The following is a 20,217-nucleotide window of genomic DNA, read 5'->3' on the forward strand; positions in this document are numbered from 1 at the left end:
CTTACACTTTTTGTCTATTCTGTTCCACTTAAATTTAATATTTTTAAATAACATTAAATGAAGACCAGAATTGTGATTAGTTTTAATGTTTCCTAAATATATAAATTGTACATTTTTAATTACTTTGTATATAAATTGTATATTTTTAATTGCATCAGAAGGAATGGGTGTGTTTTGAACATAGCTATTATATTGTATTGTATGATATTAATTATTATACTTTGAGTGTTTAGAATTATATAAATATATATTCAGTGGAAATTTCTATAACTTGTGAACAGCAAAAAACAGCAAAATACACATTTATTATGACAAGTTATTTCGGCTGAGTACAGTGATAGAGTTTGGTTACTTGGTGTCGCAGTATAGTGGTTCTGTTGAATTTCTCAATGAATCGAAAAATTAGAATTCATAGCAAATCTTCAAAATGTTGATGATTTAAATGTCAGTACCACATGTCAGTACCACACCTTTGTTCCTATCTGGCAAGACGCTTGCTGTTTATCAAGGCCTAAGCAAGGATGTTAAAGATTACAATCATGTAAACAAAACTGCGCTGACAATTACTTTCTCTGCTTCTCCGTTATTTCTGCATGTTGCTGTCCTATATTACTGAAAAGACAAGAAGCTTGATAACCTCACTTCATAAAGAATTTTGTTTTGTTGGTCACTTGAACCGTGGTGCCACCTGTTCGAGATAAAACAGTAGCACATAATCACAAAATGATTATGTGCTACAGTTGCAGTTTCTTGTGTGGAATAGTTGAACCACATAGCTCAGCACCGCTCTGAAAAAGTTAAAAACCCAAAAAATGTCTGAGTAAGACGATTAGTGTTTGTACAAGCGACTTACCACAAAACTTAAAACCACCTACACTTTGTAAGTTTGTGAAAGGAAGAAAGTTAACAGCTTTATTGGACACTGGAAGCTTTAAATCTAATATAAATTATGTTGTAAATGTGAAAAATATCACACTAACAAGAGAAAAGATTGTCATGATGAATGGGGAATCAGTTGAAGTAAGACGCCAAATTGCTGATGAATTTTTCTTAAATAAAACTAGTGTTGCTTTGGAATATGTTCAAATGCTTTGGAAATTGGCTGGTTGCCAACATTGCTAACATCTAAAGTCTCAAAAATTGATTGATAGAAACACAATTCACAGCAGAATGGTAGTCGGAATTTATTTTCCAACTACTGTTCTTAAGTGGGAAACGGCTGCAAGAAGCACCAACTCTAACAAGCAAAATACCAAACTATCAAACAAAATACAAAACCATTGTGGGAAGTAACAGGAAAATTTCAATAAAAATTCTCAATATTTTGCAGAACAATAACAATAGATATCACATAAACACAGTAAAAAATATATTCCTGGCTAACAGCTAACGGTAAAAAAATATTCCTGGCTAACCCTGATGCGGCACCCAGAATAATGACTAAAAATTTAAAATAAGTTTTATCATTGGACAAAGTTATCAAGTTTAGTACAGATTCATTTACTGATGACATCATTGTTAACAATAACATTGAGTCAAATTGCAAGGTTCAAGAATATTTGTAAAATTATGGACTGGATTCAGAGTTGCCAGAAAAACTTTTTGGCGAGCATGTGCTTGGATTACGAGTGTATAAACATTGCAACGAAGTAGATTGGAAACATGAAAACCTGCTCAAAACTTCTGAAAGTAGGATTATACATAGGCAAATCTTTTTTTGGTATGGACAGCTAACCGGGCTGAATATATTTACAATCCTATTTTAATTCCAATACAATTTATATATAAAGCAAACATTAAACTAATCACAACACCCCTTGGTCTCTAGAACACAAACTCTGCATACTTTTCTGGGAACTTCCACACTCTTGTCAATCACCTGAGGGTGTCCACAGTGATTCTTTTGATTCACTTGTGCTTAACTCAGTTGACTTAGGAGCAGGACAGATGACTGCCTGTCTTGGAAATTTTTTGGTTTTAACTGAAACTCCTTGCTCCACATCCAAGACAATCCCTTTGTTCCATTTGCTGGTGCATTCTAAATCGGAAGGCTCCACAAATACTTTTGCTTAGTTTTTACATTAATTTTGGTACAAACTATGTGTGGTTTCCACTCATAGGCAGGGATGATTTTACATGTTTGTGTGTGTGTGTGATTTTTAAAATCTGCTTATATACGATAGTCGCAATATAATTACCTTTTACAGTGGTGATATCTATTTTTTTGGAACATTTTACTACCGACTAAACTTGGACTCGGTTGAACACGGTCAGTTATACTTTGCTGAATTAACACAATGTTTCCCGCTTCCTAGCGTCAAAGTTTAATTATATACACGATTATAAATCAAAGGAGCTAGTGAAAGGAGCTATTTATCTTAAATTACTTTTTTCATTGATTGCTTACTTACGTTTAATAGTGTTATTATTTGTGTTTATACCACTGGCATTTACTTAATAAAAGTTTTAAAATAATGTCAAAAACATCAAAAAGCAAAAGAATAAAGCTGGAATACATTGATTGTGGCAGTGTTTTTAATAACGACTACAAATTAAAACATCAACGTGTAGTTCATAATAGAAAACAAATAAAGACGAAACATTTAGGAGCCCCTAGAAATCCGTTTGATGTTGCCAAAAAGTTGAGAGCTCCAACACCCAGCTTTGTAAGTATCTGTTTTTTTTTTTCTTAATTTGCATTATATTGCATAAATAAAATAAATAGATATTATATGTGTAAAAATTTTGTCTTCATCAAGTCTTTGTGTTTTCAGATCAAGTCTTGGTGTTAGATCTAAATTGCTCACTCTAAGACTATTTATTAAAAAAGGTCTTAGAGTGAGCAATTTAATATTAATATATTACATTAATATTTTAATATTTAATTTATTAAAATATTAATGTAATATATAGTATTAATATTAATACTATATATTACATTAATATTTTATTAATGTAATATATAGTATTAATATTAATACTATATATTACATTAATATTTTAATATTTACATGTATGACAATATTTCAGTATTTTCCTTATTTTTATTTTATTGATATCAATGCTCTATTACCAACATCAATAAAATAGAAACAAAGTCAATCTTTTGGTCCCTGAGCTTTATAATTTATTTAAAATTTTCAAATTTAAACCAGAAGTTTATATATTTTATCGTCAAATCAATACTATAATTAGCAGTTATATTATGTATAACCATTGAATAACAGAGATCTATGTTATCACAAGGAAACTATATACTTAGGTTATATATTATTTTACAGGAGTCACTTGCAGAAACCAATCTTTTATCGAACTCTGAAATGGAAGTAACTTGTTCAAATATAAATGATGTAGCTCAGAACTATAGAAGTAAATTTTTACGAGTCTATATGATAAAAGGTTGTTTTTAAATGTGTTTTGATTGTTTTGATGTTGATTTTCTAGATTTTTTAACTTTATCATTTATCTTTAGTTATGCAGAATTTAAAACCAAAAAATCCAATTGATTTTAAACTTTTATGGAAAAAAGTCATTAATCAACAAATTGCATTTAACAAAATAGATCGAGAAAAGTTAAAAGGCATTTTTCATTTGTTGAATAATTATTGACATATTATTTTATTATCTAGTAGTGTTCGAAGAATGCAAAAAATGGTTTGACTGTTTTTATATTATTACATATATATGCATATTATCTTTATATAAAATATTACTATTTAACTATAAACTTTCATTTTTAATTTCTAGTTGAAGTTAAAAAAAGAAGCCTACTAGTTAATGAAAAACAAATTATTGATGAATTGGAGACAAAAAAACACCCATGGATATCTTGTATTGGACAATTACAAGCCATAAGTCAAGAATTTGAGCAATGTAATGAAATTTGAAACAATGTTAAGAATTCAAAGTTTCCAAACCCTGTACTCTTTTTGATCAATAGTATAGAATACATATCAAGTATTAGAAATAGTATTTGTGATTACATAAGTTACGCCACAAAAGCATTAGATGACTTAATGATTGGAAATGAACATGACAACATTAGTGCAATAGTTTTGTGGAACATGATCCAAGTAAACGTATTCACAATTTAACAATATTACAATGACAATTTTTAATATCATTAGGACTCCATCAACCTAAACTGGCCAGATATCCTAGAGACAACAACATTCCAGTAAATAAACAACAATACTTTACTCCTATATCGTTTAATGAATTTCCTATGCTGGAGTATAGAATTGTAGCTGATTCTGTATTTTGTTTTGTCTGTTCATTATTTTCTCAAATAAATGAAAACAATGTTTGGGTTAACAGTGGTGTAAGGCAATGGCTGAAAATGAAAAGCAGAGGAAAATTAAAAAAGGGAAAGTTGAGTCAACATTTTTCATCTGTATCTCATAAAAGAGCTATGTTAGATTATTGTGCATTTACTAGCCAATCAAGTGGTGTTGATTTTATTTTTAATAAGTCTGCTTGAGAACTGGCAATACGTGAAAACTATGAACAAGAGTTTAATAGAAAAGCAGTCGGAATTTTGATTGATGTGGCCCACACTTTAGGAAGACAAGGGTTGGTTTTTCACAGCCACAAAGAAAAAGAAAATGAGTCTCAAGATGGCAACTTTTATCAAATAGTTCTTTTACTTTCTAGACACAATGCAAGACACTAACAAAGACACTAGACACTAACAAAGATCAATTGGTTGTATGTATAAGATATATTGATTCAAACCGCAAAGCTAATAAACGATTGCTTGATGTTATTAAATCAACTACAAAAACTGGATATGAAATTGCTAAATATATTTATGACTGTCTAGTAAGACATAAAATTAACACTGATAATGTAGTGTTTCAATCGTATGATTTTGCTAGCAATATGGGCGGACATATTAAAGGAGCTCAGTAATGCTTTACTGAATTTGTTGGCCACGCTGTTCCATATATACCATGTCAAGCACATCGATTAAATACCTTTCTTGAGCATAGTTGTGATGTAATTAAAGAATTTATAAATGTACTTGAAAATATTTATGTATTTTTTTCATTCAGTACAAAAAGGTTCAAAGATTTAACAGACCGTATGATAGAAATTGAAGGAATGTCTACAGCTAAAAAAACCTATTGAAAATAAGGTGGACTGCTCGAGCAGAAAGTATAAAATCTGTGTGGACATCTCTAAATTCAATTGTTGATACATTAAAAGACATAACGATTCAGATAAATTTAACAGTTTAACAAAAACTAAAGCTTTTGGATTAAAAAAAAAAAAAAAATTTTGATTTCTTTGTATTGTTAATGCTCATGAAAAACATCATGTCAAACTTAAATATTTAACCGAACATTTAGAAACAAAAGAATTGAATATATGTGAGGCAATAGTACTAATAAAAAGTACTGTTTCTTCCTTAACAAATATAAGATCAGATTCTGATAATATGAATAACTTAATTGAAACCTCAAAAAAAAACTGCTCAATTGTATGGAGTTGATCCAGATGCAGATTATAAATGATATCACAGAGTTAGAAGCATGCAAAAAAAATTGATGATAATTCTGCAAACATTGATTTGTTAACTTTTTATCGAAAACAATTCAATCAAATTTTAAATACTCTTTTAAGTTTGCCAAATCAAAATCTTAAAGCCTTCATTGAGAAACTCAAGCCGATTTTTACTATCTTACATATTCCGCTAAAGTTTACAGCTCACCAGAAAATTTAGAAAAAGCATTTTCACTTTTTCCTCCTAAGAATCAAGCTGACTATTTATTAGACTTTGATGCAGTTGCAGCTGAATGGGAGATATTATGTCATCAATGTTCAAGTTTAGTAACAATAATGGAAGTAATTGAGAAATCTCACGAGTTGAAGAACTTATTACCTTGGGCAAATCAGTTGTGTCGCCTAACAGCTCCAATATCTACAGCATCAAATGAACGTACGTTTAGTAAATTAAAGTTGGTTAAAAATAGTTTGCGCTCTACTATGACTACTAAAAGATTAGGTTCACTAATGATGTTAAGTTGTGAAAAAGATATTACTGACAAAATTGATATCAATTGTGTTGTTAAGAAATGGTCTTCCGCTAAGCAAAGAAGAATAAAAGTTTGAAAAAATCAAAGTCTAGATCTTTAATTTTTTATATTATCATATGAATATTATAATGTAATTTTAATTTTTTTTTCGAAAAGTCTTTTAAATATTATTAGGTACCCTAATAATATTTAAATAACTGGTAACCTAAATTTAGTCCGGTAAGTTAACTTTTTTTTGAAAACTAAATTTTTTGCACTTAACCCAAAACGGTTAGTCGACGAGTGTACATTTTGCTGCGAAATTCAAATTTTAAAATATTTAGTCGACAAGAAAGATTTGCTAGTGAGATTTTATCCGCCTATTGTCTAAATGTATCGTTCCAAAAAAATGTGCTTATGAATAATGGATACAGAGAAAAAACAAATTCTCAAAATGTCACGTGAAGGATTTTTGAGTCTGTATTTTCAACATATTTCACCCCCCTCGATTTTTCCTAGAATTGCCCCTGCTCATAGGAGAACACAGCTCTTTAGGGAAATGACATTTCTTTGCCATTTATTCTTGGCGCCACATTATACCAGTACACTATTATACAGTAGACTTTAACAGAACTATGCTGCTTCTGGGTGCCATACGTTTAATTGTTTGATGATGACATTCAACAACTCCGTTTTTAGAAGGCCTCTAGGCACAAATAAAGTCGACAGATACTCCCCCATTCAGTCCATAGTTTGCGCACAAATTTTAAGCGGAATGTTGTCATATAGTACTTGCAATAGAGGTCCTCTTTCTTAGAATATTTCTTATAAATGGAAGCATACTGATGTCTTTTTCTTATTTAATAATTTTTTGAAATAATTTGAAATAATAAATTTTGAATAATTTTTTTACTCCAACCAACAATTGATAAATAAATCTCTGGCTTTTAATGAGTTACGTCAATAGTTAGACAACGCCAACTGTTTTAATTTTCAAGACTTCCTTCCTCCCTTCACATGCCTCAGCTAGAGTAAACAAGTGAAACTAATGAAACAGACATCTCAGGACAGAAAGAGTCATCTGCCAGAAAGTTTTTTTGTCCATTTATTGCATGTACCTCTCTCACCTTATAACACATTTATTAACCATCAATGCACAACAAAGCTCTGGCAAAAGGCTAATTATTAGGCTGGCAATTTAATAAAATACTTTCTATATAGATTTTTGTATCACTTTATTGCATGCTTAAAAATCAGCATTTTCCATTTAGCCAATATGTTCTATTTTCCAATTAGCCATTATGCCAGTAATAGAATCATTTCAAAAATTTAAACCTATTTACATCATAGTAATAAATTTTATGTATTATATTTGAAGAACGCTTTTTATTCTAAACCGTTTATTTTAACATTTATTTTGCGTTTTGGGCTATTTCATAGTCTTTATTTGTATGTCTTTATTTTATTTTTTCATTTTATTTTTTAAGTTAATTATTAAATAAATTAGACATATATACATAAAGGTTAATAATAAAAAATATTTTTTTTGCGACAACAAATGCATACATACATACAAACAGTGTTCGCTAACCCAATGGTGCCGTGTATAACACGGAATTCCCAATAGGCTTAAAATTCCCAAAAGTCAATGACCTTTTTTTTTTTTTAGAGTGTTTTTTTTGGACCTTTTGTAGAAAATTCCTAACATTTTCTAGAACAACAATAAAAATTCCCAATACGGCAAAAACGCGGTATAAAATTTATTTCTGGCTACGCCCTTATATACATACATACATACATACATACATACATACATACATACATACATGCATAAATACATACATACATACATACATACATAAATAAAGCATAGCCACAAAAAAAATTGATTCCACTATTTAATTTAAATTTACATTAACAAAAAATAATAACAAAAAGTAAACTTATTATAAACAAAGCTTATTATAAGTTTTTCACAAAAAAGTAAACAAAACCTTTTTTTCCTAAAAGATTTTTGTTAAAAAAGATGCCAAAAGAACAAATTAACTGTGAAACTACTAGGTCATCATATAGAACAATTTCTAAACTAGCCAAGTCTGACAGTCAATTGTTTTTTGGGTTCTCAAACATTACAAGAAATTTTTATCCATCAATTGTAAGTCAGGATTTTAAAGAATAAAGGGTTTTCAGAATTAAAAATTGGCCTCAAAAACTCATTATTTCTGGACTATCTGACTATTAAAAAGCAAATAGATACATCGCATTCTTTTATGCAAAAAATTAAGAATTTTTAAGGTATTTACTCTTATCGCAAGATGAAATATCCAAACCATACAGAAAAGCAGCAAAAATGTATCAAAACGCGAGCAAAAAAACTGTAAGACAACATTCTGACAAAGTTCAATGGCTGACTAGCTTATTTCCACTTTTTAAGCAGCTCGGACTCTCTATTGGCTTATTTAACTTAAAGTTGTAGAGTTCCTTTTTGCTCCTCCTTTTTGTAGATTTCGACATTCATTGGCTTAGAGGTTACAAATGACTTGCATTTTTTGCCACAGCTACAAATAGCTTGCCATATCTCTTGATGATGAAACTTATGTCGCATTAGACTTTAAACAAATATTTAACCATAGATTTTATGTAGGCATTAAGCGCGGAGCTGTCAGCAATAAAAATAAATATACAAAGCTGGATGAGTTTGGCAGGAAATGTATGATATGGCAAGCTATTTGTAGATGTGGCAAAAAAATGCAAGTCATTTGTAACCTCTAAGCCAATGAATGTCGAAATCTACAAAAAGGAGGAGCAAAAAGGAACTCTACAACTTTAAGTTAAATAAGCCAATACAGAGTCCAAGCTGCTTAAAAAGTGGAAATAAGTTTGTGATAAGGTTTCTGATAGCACTGTGCAAAACTTGATGATGGGCATTAAGTCAAAAGTTCATAGTCTTGCTCAAGAAAAGAAAATCAAACAATTTAAAATATGTCAAAATATAGATTAACAATTACATATATATATATATATATATATATATATATATATATATATATATATATATATATATATATATATATATATATATATATATATATATATATATGTATATATATATACATATGTATATATATGCATATATATATATATATATATATATATATATATATATATATATATATATATATATATAGATATATATAACGCGGAGTTCCCAATGGGCTTAAAATTCCCAAAAGTCAATGACCTTTTTTTTTGTAAGTGTTTTTTTGAGTTTTTTAGGACTTTTTCTAGAAAATTCCAAACATTTTCTAGAACAACAACAATAAAAATTCCCAATACGGCAAAAACGCGGTATAAAATTTATTTCTGGTTAACACTCTGTATATATATATATATATATATATTGGAAAAAGTTTCAGCAGTTCATTTACTACTTTCACTGTGCTGCAAGCTAAGGACAGATACATTAAATCTCTTTACAAAAGCCTTCATTTTTGGAGTGAGGCTTCTGTTGATTGTTCATTATAACCTGACAGAGATCAGCTGTGCATATCTATGAAGGCTGCTAGATGAGAACTTATTGCATGTACTTTCCATGTCCTAGTAAGGCTTTTACTCAAGAACTAAAATATATGAGTGTATATAAAGAAAATATTTCAAGTAAAAGAAGTTATTAAAAATTATAAGTTTATATCATATTTACTTCCGAACAGTTTGTTTGAGAATATGTCAGGTCAGGTTATCCTGTTACTGGTAACATGTAACCCAGTATAATATGCTTCATGTCTTGCTGCCCTGTAGAATATACCTTTTTAGGCAAAGGCTAGAAGATGCCAACTCCGACTTAAAACTCTTGCTTGAGTAAAGGCTAGAGATGGTGTCTCAATAAAAATACTCATCTTGGGCAGATGTTAAATGCATCCGGCTACTGTCTCGTAGAAGGCCTCCTAGGCAAAGACTTAAGGGGTAAACAGATTCTACCTGTTGACCAGCATTGCACCCCTTCTTCATCTATTAGGCTGGCGCAGATGTATTTTTAATACATTGTTTCCAGTTTAGGATGTTAAATGCTGGATCTTCTTGAATCAATGCATGGGTTTTGCTTGTGTCTCTGTTTTTATGACTAGGCAGCTCATTCTATTATCTCCTAATGAGGGTACAGCTCTAAAACTAAGTTTCATGGTTCTAAGGCCGGCTGGTAGTCAGGTTTCCCAAACTCTGTGGTAGCTCTCAGAGAGGCTGATTTCATCAACAGCTGAAAAATATCAAAGTATTAACAGTACCATGTTGCGCATGGACAGTGTCCCTGTTTGTACTTTTGGTGTGCATTGTGGAGGCCACCTTTGTTACAGCTTAGGGTTTATTAATAGTAATATGGCAATTGCTTGGGCTATTAAACAGTGTTCTGAGTACTATCTATGCTTTGAGTCAAGTTCTTCAACAAATTTAAAAATTAATAAAGTACCAAAAACTATAAAGCATAAAAAACCATCATCACCAAGTTCTCTAAACCTATCATTCACTAATATTTGTGGTCTTTGAAGTAACTTTTCTTCTGCTGAGTTTTTTCTCTTGCAAAGTTCACCAGACCTATTTGCTCTTTGTGAGATTAATTTAAGTTCAGCTGTCTCATCTTGCAATCTTAGTGTTGATGGTTATCTTCCTTTAGTTCGTAAAGACTCCAATAGTCACATGCTTAGCCTGGGCATTTACATTTGTAAATATTTACCCATTTGTCATGACTAAATATTCACCCATTTGTCATTTCAACTAGGTTTGAATCCACAGACTACTCTTTCATGTGCTTTCGTTTAGCACCACTTCACTCTGTGGCCTTTCTCTTTGTTCTATATCACTCTCTTTCATCTCAAGACTGCACTCTTTTTGAGGTTATTTCTGATCATTTTACCAGGCCCTCTCTCTTTATCCATCAGCCTAAATTGTTGTTGTCGGTGACTTTAATACTCATCACACTGAATGGCTTGGCTCTAGTGTCAGTGATTCAACAGGCATTAAAGCCCACAAAAATTGGGCTCTAGTGACTTCTGGAGAATCTTTAATAGTATTAATAAAAAGGGCAAATTTTTAACTCCACCTCTCTTGTATGGTTCAGACTTTCTCACCTCATCTAAAGACAAAGCTGAATTGTTTGCTAAAACTTTTCATCAATATCATCTCTTGATTCCACTAGTTACATTCTACCTGATATAACCTGATATATGAACAAACAGGTTGATCCATTGCTTGACATTCGTAATCACACCAGCTTCTGTATCTAAAGTGATTTCCTGCCTAGACTCTTCTACAGCTTGTGGCCCGGACAACATACCTGTTATTGTCTTGCATAAGTGTTCTCCGGAGCTGTCATCTATACTCTCAAAACTATTCAACAAGTGCTTATCAGAGTCTTTTTTTCCAGCCAGCTGAAAAGCGGCATCTGTTATCCCTATCTTCAAAAATTCTGGAGAGCGATCTGATTCGTCTAACTTCCGTCCCATTAGTCTTCTTCCAATCATAAACAAGGTTTTTGAATCTTTAATTAACAAACACTTAATTTCTCATCTTGAATCTAATAACTTACTTTCTGACCATCAATATGGATTTCGATCTTCTCGTTCTACAGCTGATTTGCTAACAGTAATAACTGATAGGTTTTATCGGGCATTAGATAAAGGTGGAGAGGTTAAGGCCATCGCTCTTGACATTTCAAAAGCTTTTAATAAAGTTTGGCATGCTGGTCTTTTCTATAAGTTTTTTTCTTATGGTGTATCTGCTAACATCTTTAAAATTATTGAATCCTTACTTTCCAATTGTAGTATAAAAGTTGTCCTCAATGAACAGCACTCTTCTTCTTATTCCGTAACTTTAGGGGTTCCTCAAGGTTCTATCCTTGGCCCTATACTCTTTTTAATTTACATTAACGATCTTCCAGATATTCTCACATCTAAGGTGGCATTGTTTGCTGATGATACTACCATTTATTCTTGTTGTAATAAGAAACCAACACTCTCTGATTGCTTGGAGAAGCATTTGAGCTTGAAAAAGATCTCACTTTTGCTACAGCATGGGGCTCACAGAGACTGGTGAACTTAAATTCAGATAAAACTCAATATTTTTCAGCCAATCGTTATCGCAATTATTTAAATCTTCCTATATTTATGAATGGTAATGTATTCGATGAGTCATCCACTATTCATCTTCTAGGAATAACTCTTACTTCAGATCTTTCTTGGAAACCATATATCAAATCTGTTGCAAAATTAACATCTGCTAAGGTTGTATCTTTTTATCAAGCTCGACACTTTCTTACTTCGGATTTTATTCTCTATCTCTATAAATCTCAAATCTAGCCTTGTATGGAATACTGTTGCCCAGGGATGCGGAGTCCCAAAAAGGACTCCGGATTTGAAAGTCACAAAAAGATTACTTCATCCTAGTTTTTGGTATCCAGGAGCTCTAAAAATATAAATAAGTTTATGGACTACTAATAGGAAAAAAATTAAGACTTTTAGGTTAGAGGAACAATTGTTTTTTGAACCCGGAGTCCTTAGGTATAATGGCGGCAAGGACTCCGGGACTTCAGGGCTCCGGGCTTAAAAACAATAAGTTTCAAGTCATTAAATCTCATGAACTTTTTTTTTTATAGCAGATCATAAGTCAACAATCATGTTTAGAGCTTCTGGACGCTACAGACTTGGAAAAAATAGAGATATATGGCCGGAGTCCTTTTGGGACTTCGGAACCCTGCTGTTGCCATACCTGGGGCGGATCTTCTAATGATGCCGTTTCTATTTAAGACAAGGTGCAAAAACGCATTGTAAACATACTTGGACCTGCTCCTGCAGCCAACCTCCAACCATTATCACATTGTCGTAATGTTGCTTCTCTTTCTCTTTTCTACAAATACTATAATGGACACTGCTCCAAAGAGCTAGCGTTTCTAGTGCCATCTACTAAAATTCATTCTCGTGTTACTTGTCATTTAATTAAGTCTCACCCTTTTACTGTGACTGTTCCTAAGTGCTCCAAAAACTCTTATTTGTCTAGTTTTTTTCCTCAAACATCAGATCTTTAGAATTCACTTGCTTTCCTGATTTATATAATTTGCTTCATCTTGCTTTCCTGATTTATATAATTTGCTATCCTTTAACCCGCCTGTCAATTGTTAACTTGCTCTACAATCTTCATCTTTTCTCTTCCAGTATGTGTATATATATATGTATATATATATATATATATATATATATATATATATATATATATATATATATATATATATATATATATATATATATATATATATATATATATATATACAGGCCTTGTTACGAGATTTTGCTGTGTAGCGAAAACACGTAACGCATTTCTAAGTAACTCAACTCATCAAATATATTTTGCATCGTTAGAAGTTATATTGCGTCAATCGCGTCTTTTCAAGTACCGCATCGTAATTAAAGTTATTTTATTAAAGTGTTAAAAATCATACAAACAGTTTGTTTTTTTCTCACTATCACAAAAGTTACAAATAAAATCTAAGTTCTTATTAGAAAAATAATTTATATTATTTTTTTCAAATATGAACTAAATTTTATTTTGAAAAAAATATTTTTTCATGAAACGTGTTAAATATAAAAATAATGTTTGTTTATTTTCTTATGATTTTACAGTTGGTTTTTGGTTATTTTAATAACTGTTAATGAATTTTTTCTTATTTAATTTGTGAACTCATTTTAATAATGTTTTTAAACAAGAAAGAGTTTTTTTTTTGTTGTTTATCAGTTACCATATCATATTCGTGATTATAATCTATTTTCATAAATTAAACGAATGCCATTAAAACTTTACGTTATTGAATTAACAATAAACAAAATATCTTATTAATAAAATATTTACATCAAAATAAATCGTGCATTTTTTAAACTATTATGACAAAAAAAAACTTTATATTTGAAAGAAATTTATATATTTAAATCCTTATGATAAAACTTAAAACACTTAATTTTTTTTAAATAATTTTTAACAAAAAAATTATTTAACAAACTGTTTCTTTAACAAAAAAATCTATAAGTTTACAATCGCGGTTAAACGCTTTTACTTACGACTTTATTTCTTCTGAATAAACGTCACGTTAACGACAATCAAAAGGTAATTTAAATATTCTAAAAGATATAAGTTTTTGCGTAGCGCAAAGCTGCTGAACGCGTAGGCAAATCGCCTTTTTGCAAGCAAAATGCAAGCTGCGTAACGCTTCTTAACAAGGCCTGTATATATATATATATATATATATATATATATATATATATATATATATATATATATATATATATATATATATATATATATATATATATATATATATATATATATATATATATATATATATATATTAATGATATAACGATGGCAAATTCTGATTATGGCTAATAATAGGTTTAATGTATTTATTTAAGGGTTTTATAATAATATTAAGGATTTTATTTACATATTTAACATGCACCTATTTATCAGAAGTAATTCAGTATACTAGCCTATGCTATTGGTAATCGGCAACCAATTAATTGGCCTAACCATTGGCCGATTAATCGGCAGATGGCATCGGTTGATTTATCAGCATTGGCTAATAATCCAAACCAAACTGGTGCATAGGCACACCTTTTATGTGCAAACCTTATCATTAGCCTCAATTGGCCTTTGCCGATGGCACATCGCTAATATATATATATATATATATATATATATATATATATATATATATATATATATATATATATATATATATATATATATATATATATATATATATATATAAATATAGATCTATAGTTTGTTGTCTTTGGGAAGAGCGGAAGGAAAAAAGTGATTCTTACGCCAACACATATGTCACTTTTAATTACTTTTGACTTTCGTCCAACATTTGCGTGTTGGAAGAAAGTAAAAACCATTAATTTAATTACAAATAAATCGTTTTTTAAAAAAACCACAAAAACACAAACTTAATTGACCAGAATGTTTTAAAAACATTCTGAATGTTTTTAACAATACAAACAATGTTTTTATTTTTATTTTTTTTAATAAAATGTTTTTATTTTTTTAATAAAATGTTTTTATTTTAATTTTATTTTTACTGTTAATCATGCGCGGAGTTAACGATGCAAAATATATTTGCTGAGTTGAGTTACTTAGAAATGCTTTACGCGTTTTCGCTAACAATCTTGTAACAAGGCCTGATATATATATGTATATGTATATATATATATATATATATATATATATATATATATATATAATATATATATATATATATATATATATATATATATATATATATATACACAGTGGGTGCTCATATTATTAGAAACACGACCAAATTTTAAAAACTTTGTGAATAAAGTTCAAAATTAACAAAACATTTTAACAAAATAATTTTTTTTATTTTACAAATAGTATGTATGTACCTTTTACTTTAATCTGGGAGTTTGGCAACATTGCATTTCATCTCATTATGAAGTTATAGGGTTTTTCCCGAATTTTGACAATTTTGGCAGTTATACATGTGTTGTTGTCGCGGGAAGTGCTGTTTGTGTATTGCTCTCTTTTTAAAGTTTTCAAAGATTTTTTTATTGTTTTGTTATTGAGTTCTATTTATGTGTCTATTTTTTACAGTTAAACATGATTAAATCAATATTTTTACATATAATTTGACTTCTATAACGATTTACTAGAATCACGTGTTTTGTTCAATATGGGAAAGGCAAAAGATGTTTCACCCTCAAAAAAAAGAGAAGTTGGAGCATTATTGAAGAATACTTCTTATTCTCAAATGTGTATAGCATCAATGACAAAGGTTTCAGTGGCAACAGTCAACCGAATAAAAAAAAATCTAGACAAAAATGCTGATTATACTCCTCAACGAACAGGACATTGTGGTAGAAAACGGCTAACAACGCCAAGAGACGATAGAAAAATACGAGATATTTGCCTAGAAAATAGGAATAAGCCTAGGCGAATACTAACCACTTTAATACAAGATGCTGGAATACCAGTATCTCCAATGACAGTTCATCGCCGACTCAAAGAACAAGGATTTAGATGCTGTCGACCTGCTAAAAAGCCTAAGCTCACTCTAGCAATGCAACAAAAACGCCTTGCTTGGGCTAAAATTCATTGGCATTTGACCGTCGATGACTGGAAAAATGTAAGTACTTCATTTATAATTGTACACATTCCATTTAGAGATTTGCCTACATTAAAACTTTGACTTATAAGTTTTTTTGATGTTGTTTAGATATGTTTCTCGGATGAATCAACAATCCAGATATTGATGAACAAATCACAGTTTGTGCGTAGACGAGCTGGAGAAAAATTCCACAAAGACTGCATCTTAGAATGTGTAAAGCATCCTCTAAGTATAATGGTATGGTCTGTCATTAGTGGACATGGAACAGGGCGCTTATATATCGTTGAGGGAACTTTGCGCCAGGACCAATACATTAAAGTTCTTGACACAAGATTGGTACCACAGTTAAAGGAATGGTTCCCAAAGAACCAAAAATTTACATTTATGCATGATTCTGCCCCATGCCATAAAGCAAAGAAGGTTACAGAGTACCTAAAAGCAAAGAAAATTCCAGTGCTACCATGGCCTGGAAACTCACCAGATTTAAACCCTATTGAAAATCTGTGGGAGATCATGAAAAGGGAAATTGCTTCTGAAATGATCACCAACAAAATACAATTAATTGAAAAGATGATCAAAGTCTGGCACAATAACATAGATATTCAAAATAATGTAATAAAATGCATAGAAAGTATGCCAAGACGTGTAGAAGCGGTAATAAGTGCCAAGGGAGGGATAACAAAATACTAAAACAAATCACCAATATGTAATCTTTTGCTTGTACAATACTGGAATTATTAAAAAAAATATATAAATAAGTATGTTTTTTGTAATAAATATAGACCGCAACACTCAAAAGTTACGAAAAAATAGTCTGCAACCTTTTTATTTCTATAATAAATAACCTTTAACACATAATTTTCAAAAAAAAGACAGTGTTTCTAATAATATGAGCACCCACTGTATATATGTATATATATATATATATATATATATATATATATATATATATATATATATATATATATATATATATATATATATATATATATATATATATATATATATATATATATATATACATATATATATATATATATATATATATATATATATATATATATATATATATATATATATATACATATATATATATATATATATATACATATATATATATATATATATATATATATATATATATATATATATATATATATATATATATATATATATATATATATATATATATAAATTAGTAAAAACAATTATCTAACTTTTGTGCTGTACGGAGGGTTGAACCAAATGATATTTCTATTTCTATTTCGCTATTTTGCAATTTTTGTTTCAAATTTTAGCTCAAAATTTTTAAATCCGCTTCTTTTAAGAGCATCTTCGCACACACGTTTGGAAGAGTTAAAAATATTTTCATTAGAAGAGTTTTGATTTAGTCTATATAAATGTTTTAACAACTATTGGAAAAGCGTTTTTAAAATTAGTTGATATACATTTCCCTCCCTCTAATAAATTGCACAAAATTTTTAACAGAAACACTACTCAGGTAAGCTTTAGCTGTACAAAAAATATTGAAAGAATTATAAAAGGCCATAATTTTGCATTGATTAATAAAAATGAATTTTCCAAATAAAAAAATACTGAAAATCGTAACTGCAAGCAAAAAATTGACTGCCCTACAAATGCATTGTTTTCTCACAAAACAACCCTAATAAACAATATATTGGCTTAACCGAGGGCAAATGGTAAAAACATTATGCCAACCACAAACAATCTTCTAAATATAAAAAATACTCAAAAGAGACTATGCTATCTTGAGACTTGAGAAAAGAGACAATGCTATATTTGGCTACTGAAGGAAAAATATATTAACTTTAAATTAAACTGGTCTGTTCTAAAAACCGCGCCTACCTATAATAACATTTCCAAAAAATGTATACTGTTTACAAGAAAAATTTGAAATTATTACTCATTTAGATCAAGAAAATTTACTGAATAAAAAATCTGAATTAATTTCTAAATGCAGACATGAAAATAAGTTTCTCTTAAAAAATTATAAAAACAAATGACCAGTCTAAAATTATCCTAATTCTAAAGAATTCTTTTCATGATTTTTTAATTATCTAATGTAGTTGATGCAACTTTTTGTTTGCAAAATACTAAAGTTATTACATAATTAATTATAACAATTCCCAACTTCCTGTGAAATAGTTTTTCTATAGTTTGAACTTTTTGATGTTTAGACATTCTTCCTGATGAACTTACTGATGGAAAAACACACTGTTGAAGACAATTAAAAATTAGATAATTAGACAATTAAAAATTAGATGAAGATCTTAAGAAAAAATTAAATATAGATTATGTCAAAAAGCTTTAATTAAATTGAAACTAATTAATTTTATCATTTTTTTAAAAACCACAAAAACGCAAATTAAAAGACAAGAATGTTTTTAAAAACATTCTGAATGTTTTTGAAAACATACAGAACATTATCATTATTATTTCTATACCTTTATTGTAGAACACGCGTAAAGTGTTGCTACATTAACTATTTTATAGCCTACTGCTACTAGTGAGTGCTGCTACATCAACTATCTTATAGCCTGATGCTACAAGGGATTGCTGCTACACTGAACATTTTACAGCCTGCTGTTACAAGGAAGTGCCGGTACTTCATTTATTTACAAAAACAAAAATATTTATATAAATATAAAAAATATTTATATAAATATTTATTATATTTCTATATAGAAATATAACAATAATTCATTAAAAATATAACCCCAACCCTGTCCCAATCCACAGTCTCAGTCAATGTATGTACTACATCTTACATTTTTGATATAATTGTCAGTCAGTGCATGTACTTTTCACTTTTTAAAAAAGTTGCTTAGAGGAACTTAAAATAACTTCAAAGAACGCTAAATGGAAAAGTATTGATGCTAAAGTATAAAAGTAATTGATGAAGATTTTGTATAACTAATGTGAGTTTCGATCTGTTTAAATCCTTATTCAGCACATTTATACTACAGAACTTTTTGTTGCAGCTTAGATTTGTAATGAATATTATTGCTTTAATAACTTTTTTTATTTTTAACCTAACTAAAAAAAACTTACAATAAAAAACAAAGAAATTTATAAAAAAAAATTTTAAACTCTATTCGCAGGGCCCTAATGTGTATATATCATATTATAATAATAATGTCGCATTTTTAATAATAATTTTGTCCAAGTTATATAATATGAAATTTAATAATTTCAAGTTTTCTAAAAATATATATTAAATTTAGGAAAAAAATTAAAGTTGTAAAAAAATCCTTTAATTATATGATCAAGTTTTAAAACATTTTTACCTCATCTTAAGCCCATTTGAAAGTAAGCGTGAGCTGAGCTGAGAATGACTACATCATTTTAGAAGTAAACGTTAATTAGAGACATATAAGTGTTTAAAAAAATTACTTTTTAAAGTTATTTAAAAACACAGTATGTATTTTATCGACAACGGAAAAAATTGGAGATGCCAATAAATCTATTTGTATATCGCTTTGTGGGAAATGTTATAAATATTTCACCGAACTTATAGCTGATATAGTGGGTATTTAAGTACATACAAATTTACCCGTTTTATTTGTAAATTGTTCCGTACTTACTTGTACTACATATTTCTTATTCTGTACACTGTACAGTATTACAAGTAAGAACAGAACAGCTTTTTACAAAGTACATACTTTGTTTAGAGGTTGTCCATAAATTACGTCACGCAATTTCCGACAGTTTTGACCCCCTTCCCCCTCGTCACAACATCGTAACACTTTAGACACAACTCGCGTATGAGTCGTCACAAAAGCGCTAACACCTCCCTCCCCCCCCCCTTCTTGAGCGTGACGTAATTTAAGGACGACCCCAAAAAGCTGTAATTAAAACCAGGCTTATAAGCTCGCAATGTTCTGAAAATAATTTGTATTGTATTTCAAGTGCCTCCCTCACTTTTCTGTTAAAGTTATTAACCTCTAATTGTAAAGTATTTTTGTTGTTCCACCGTCATAATTTTTTGAATGTTCTGCTATTGCT

At 29.4% G+C, this 20,217-nt stretch overlaps 1 protein-coding gene across 1 annotated transcript in view; it reads right to left on the reverse strand.

Annotated features, from left to right (window-relative positions):
• LOC100215288 (uncharacterized) overlaps positions 1 to 19,778 on the reverse strand; it is a 36,363-nt gene extending 16,585 nt beyond the window's left edge. Inside the window, exon 1 of the mRNA XM_065816370.1 lies at positions 19,500 to 19,778. Coding sequence (XP_065672442.1) covers positions 19,500 to 19,504 — 5 coding nt within the window. The 5' untranslated portion in view covers positions 19,505 to 19,778. The remainder of the gene's footprint in view (positions 1 to 19,499) is intronic.
• Positions 19,779 to 20,217: the final 439 nt, after the last annotated feature.

The sequence above is a fragment of the Hydra vulgaris genome, chromosome 13 (assembly GCF_038396675.1).
Source record: "Hydra vulgaris chromosome 13, alternate assembly HydraT2T_AEP".
Lineage (NCBI taxonomy): Eukaryota > Metazoa > Cnidaria > Hydrozoa > Anthoathecata > Hydridae > Hydra > Hydra vulgaris.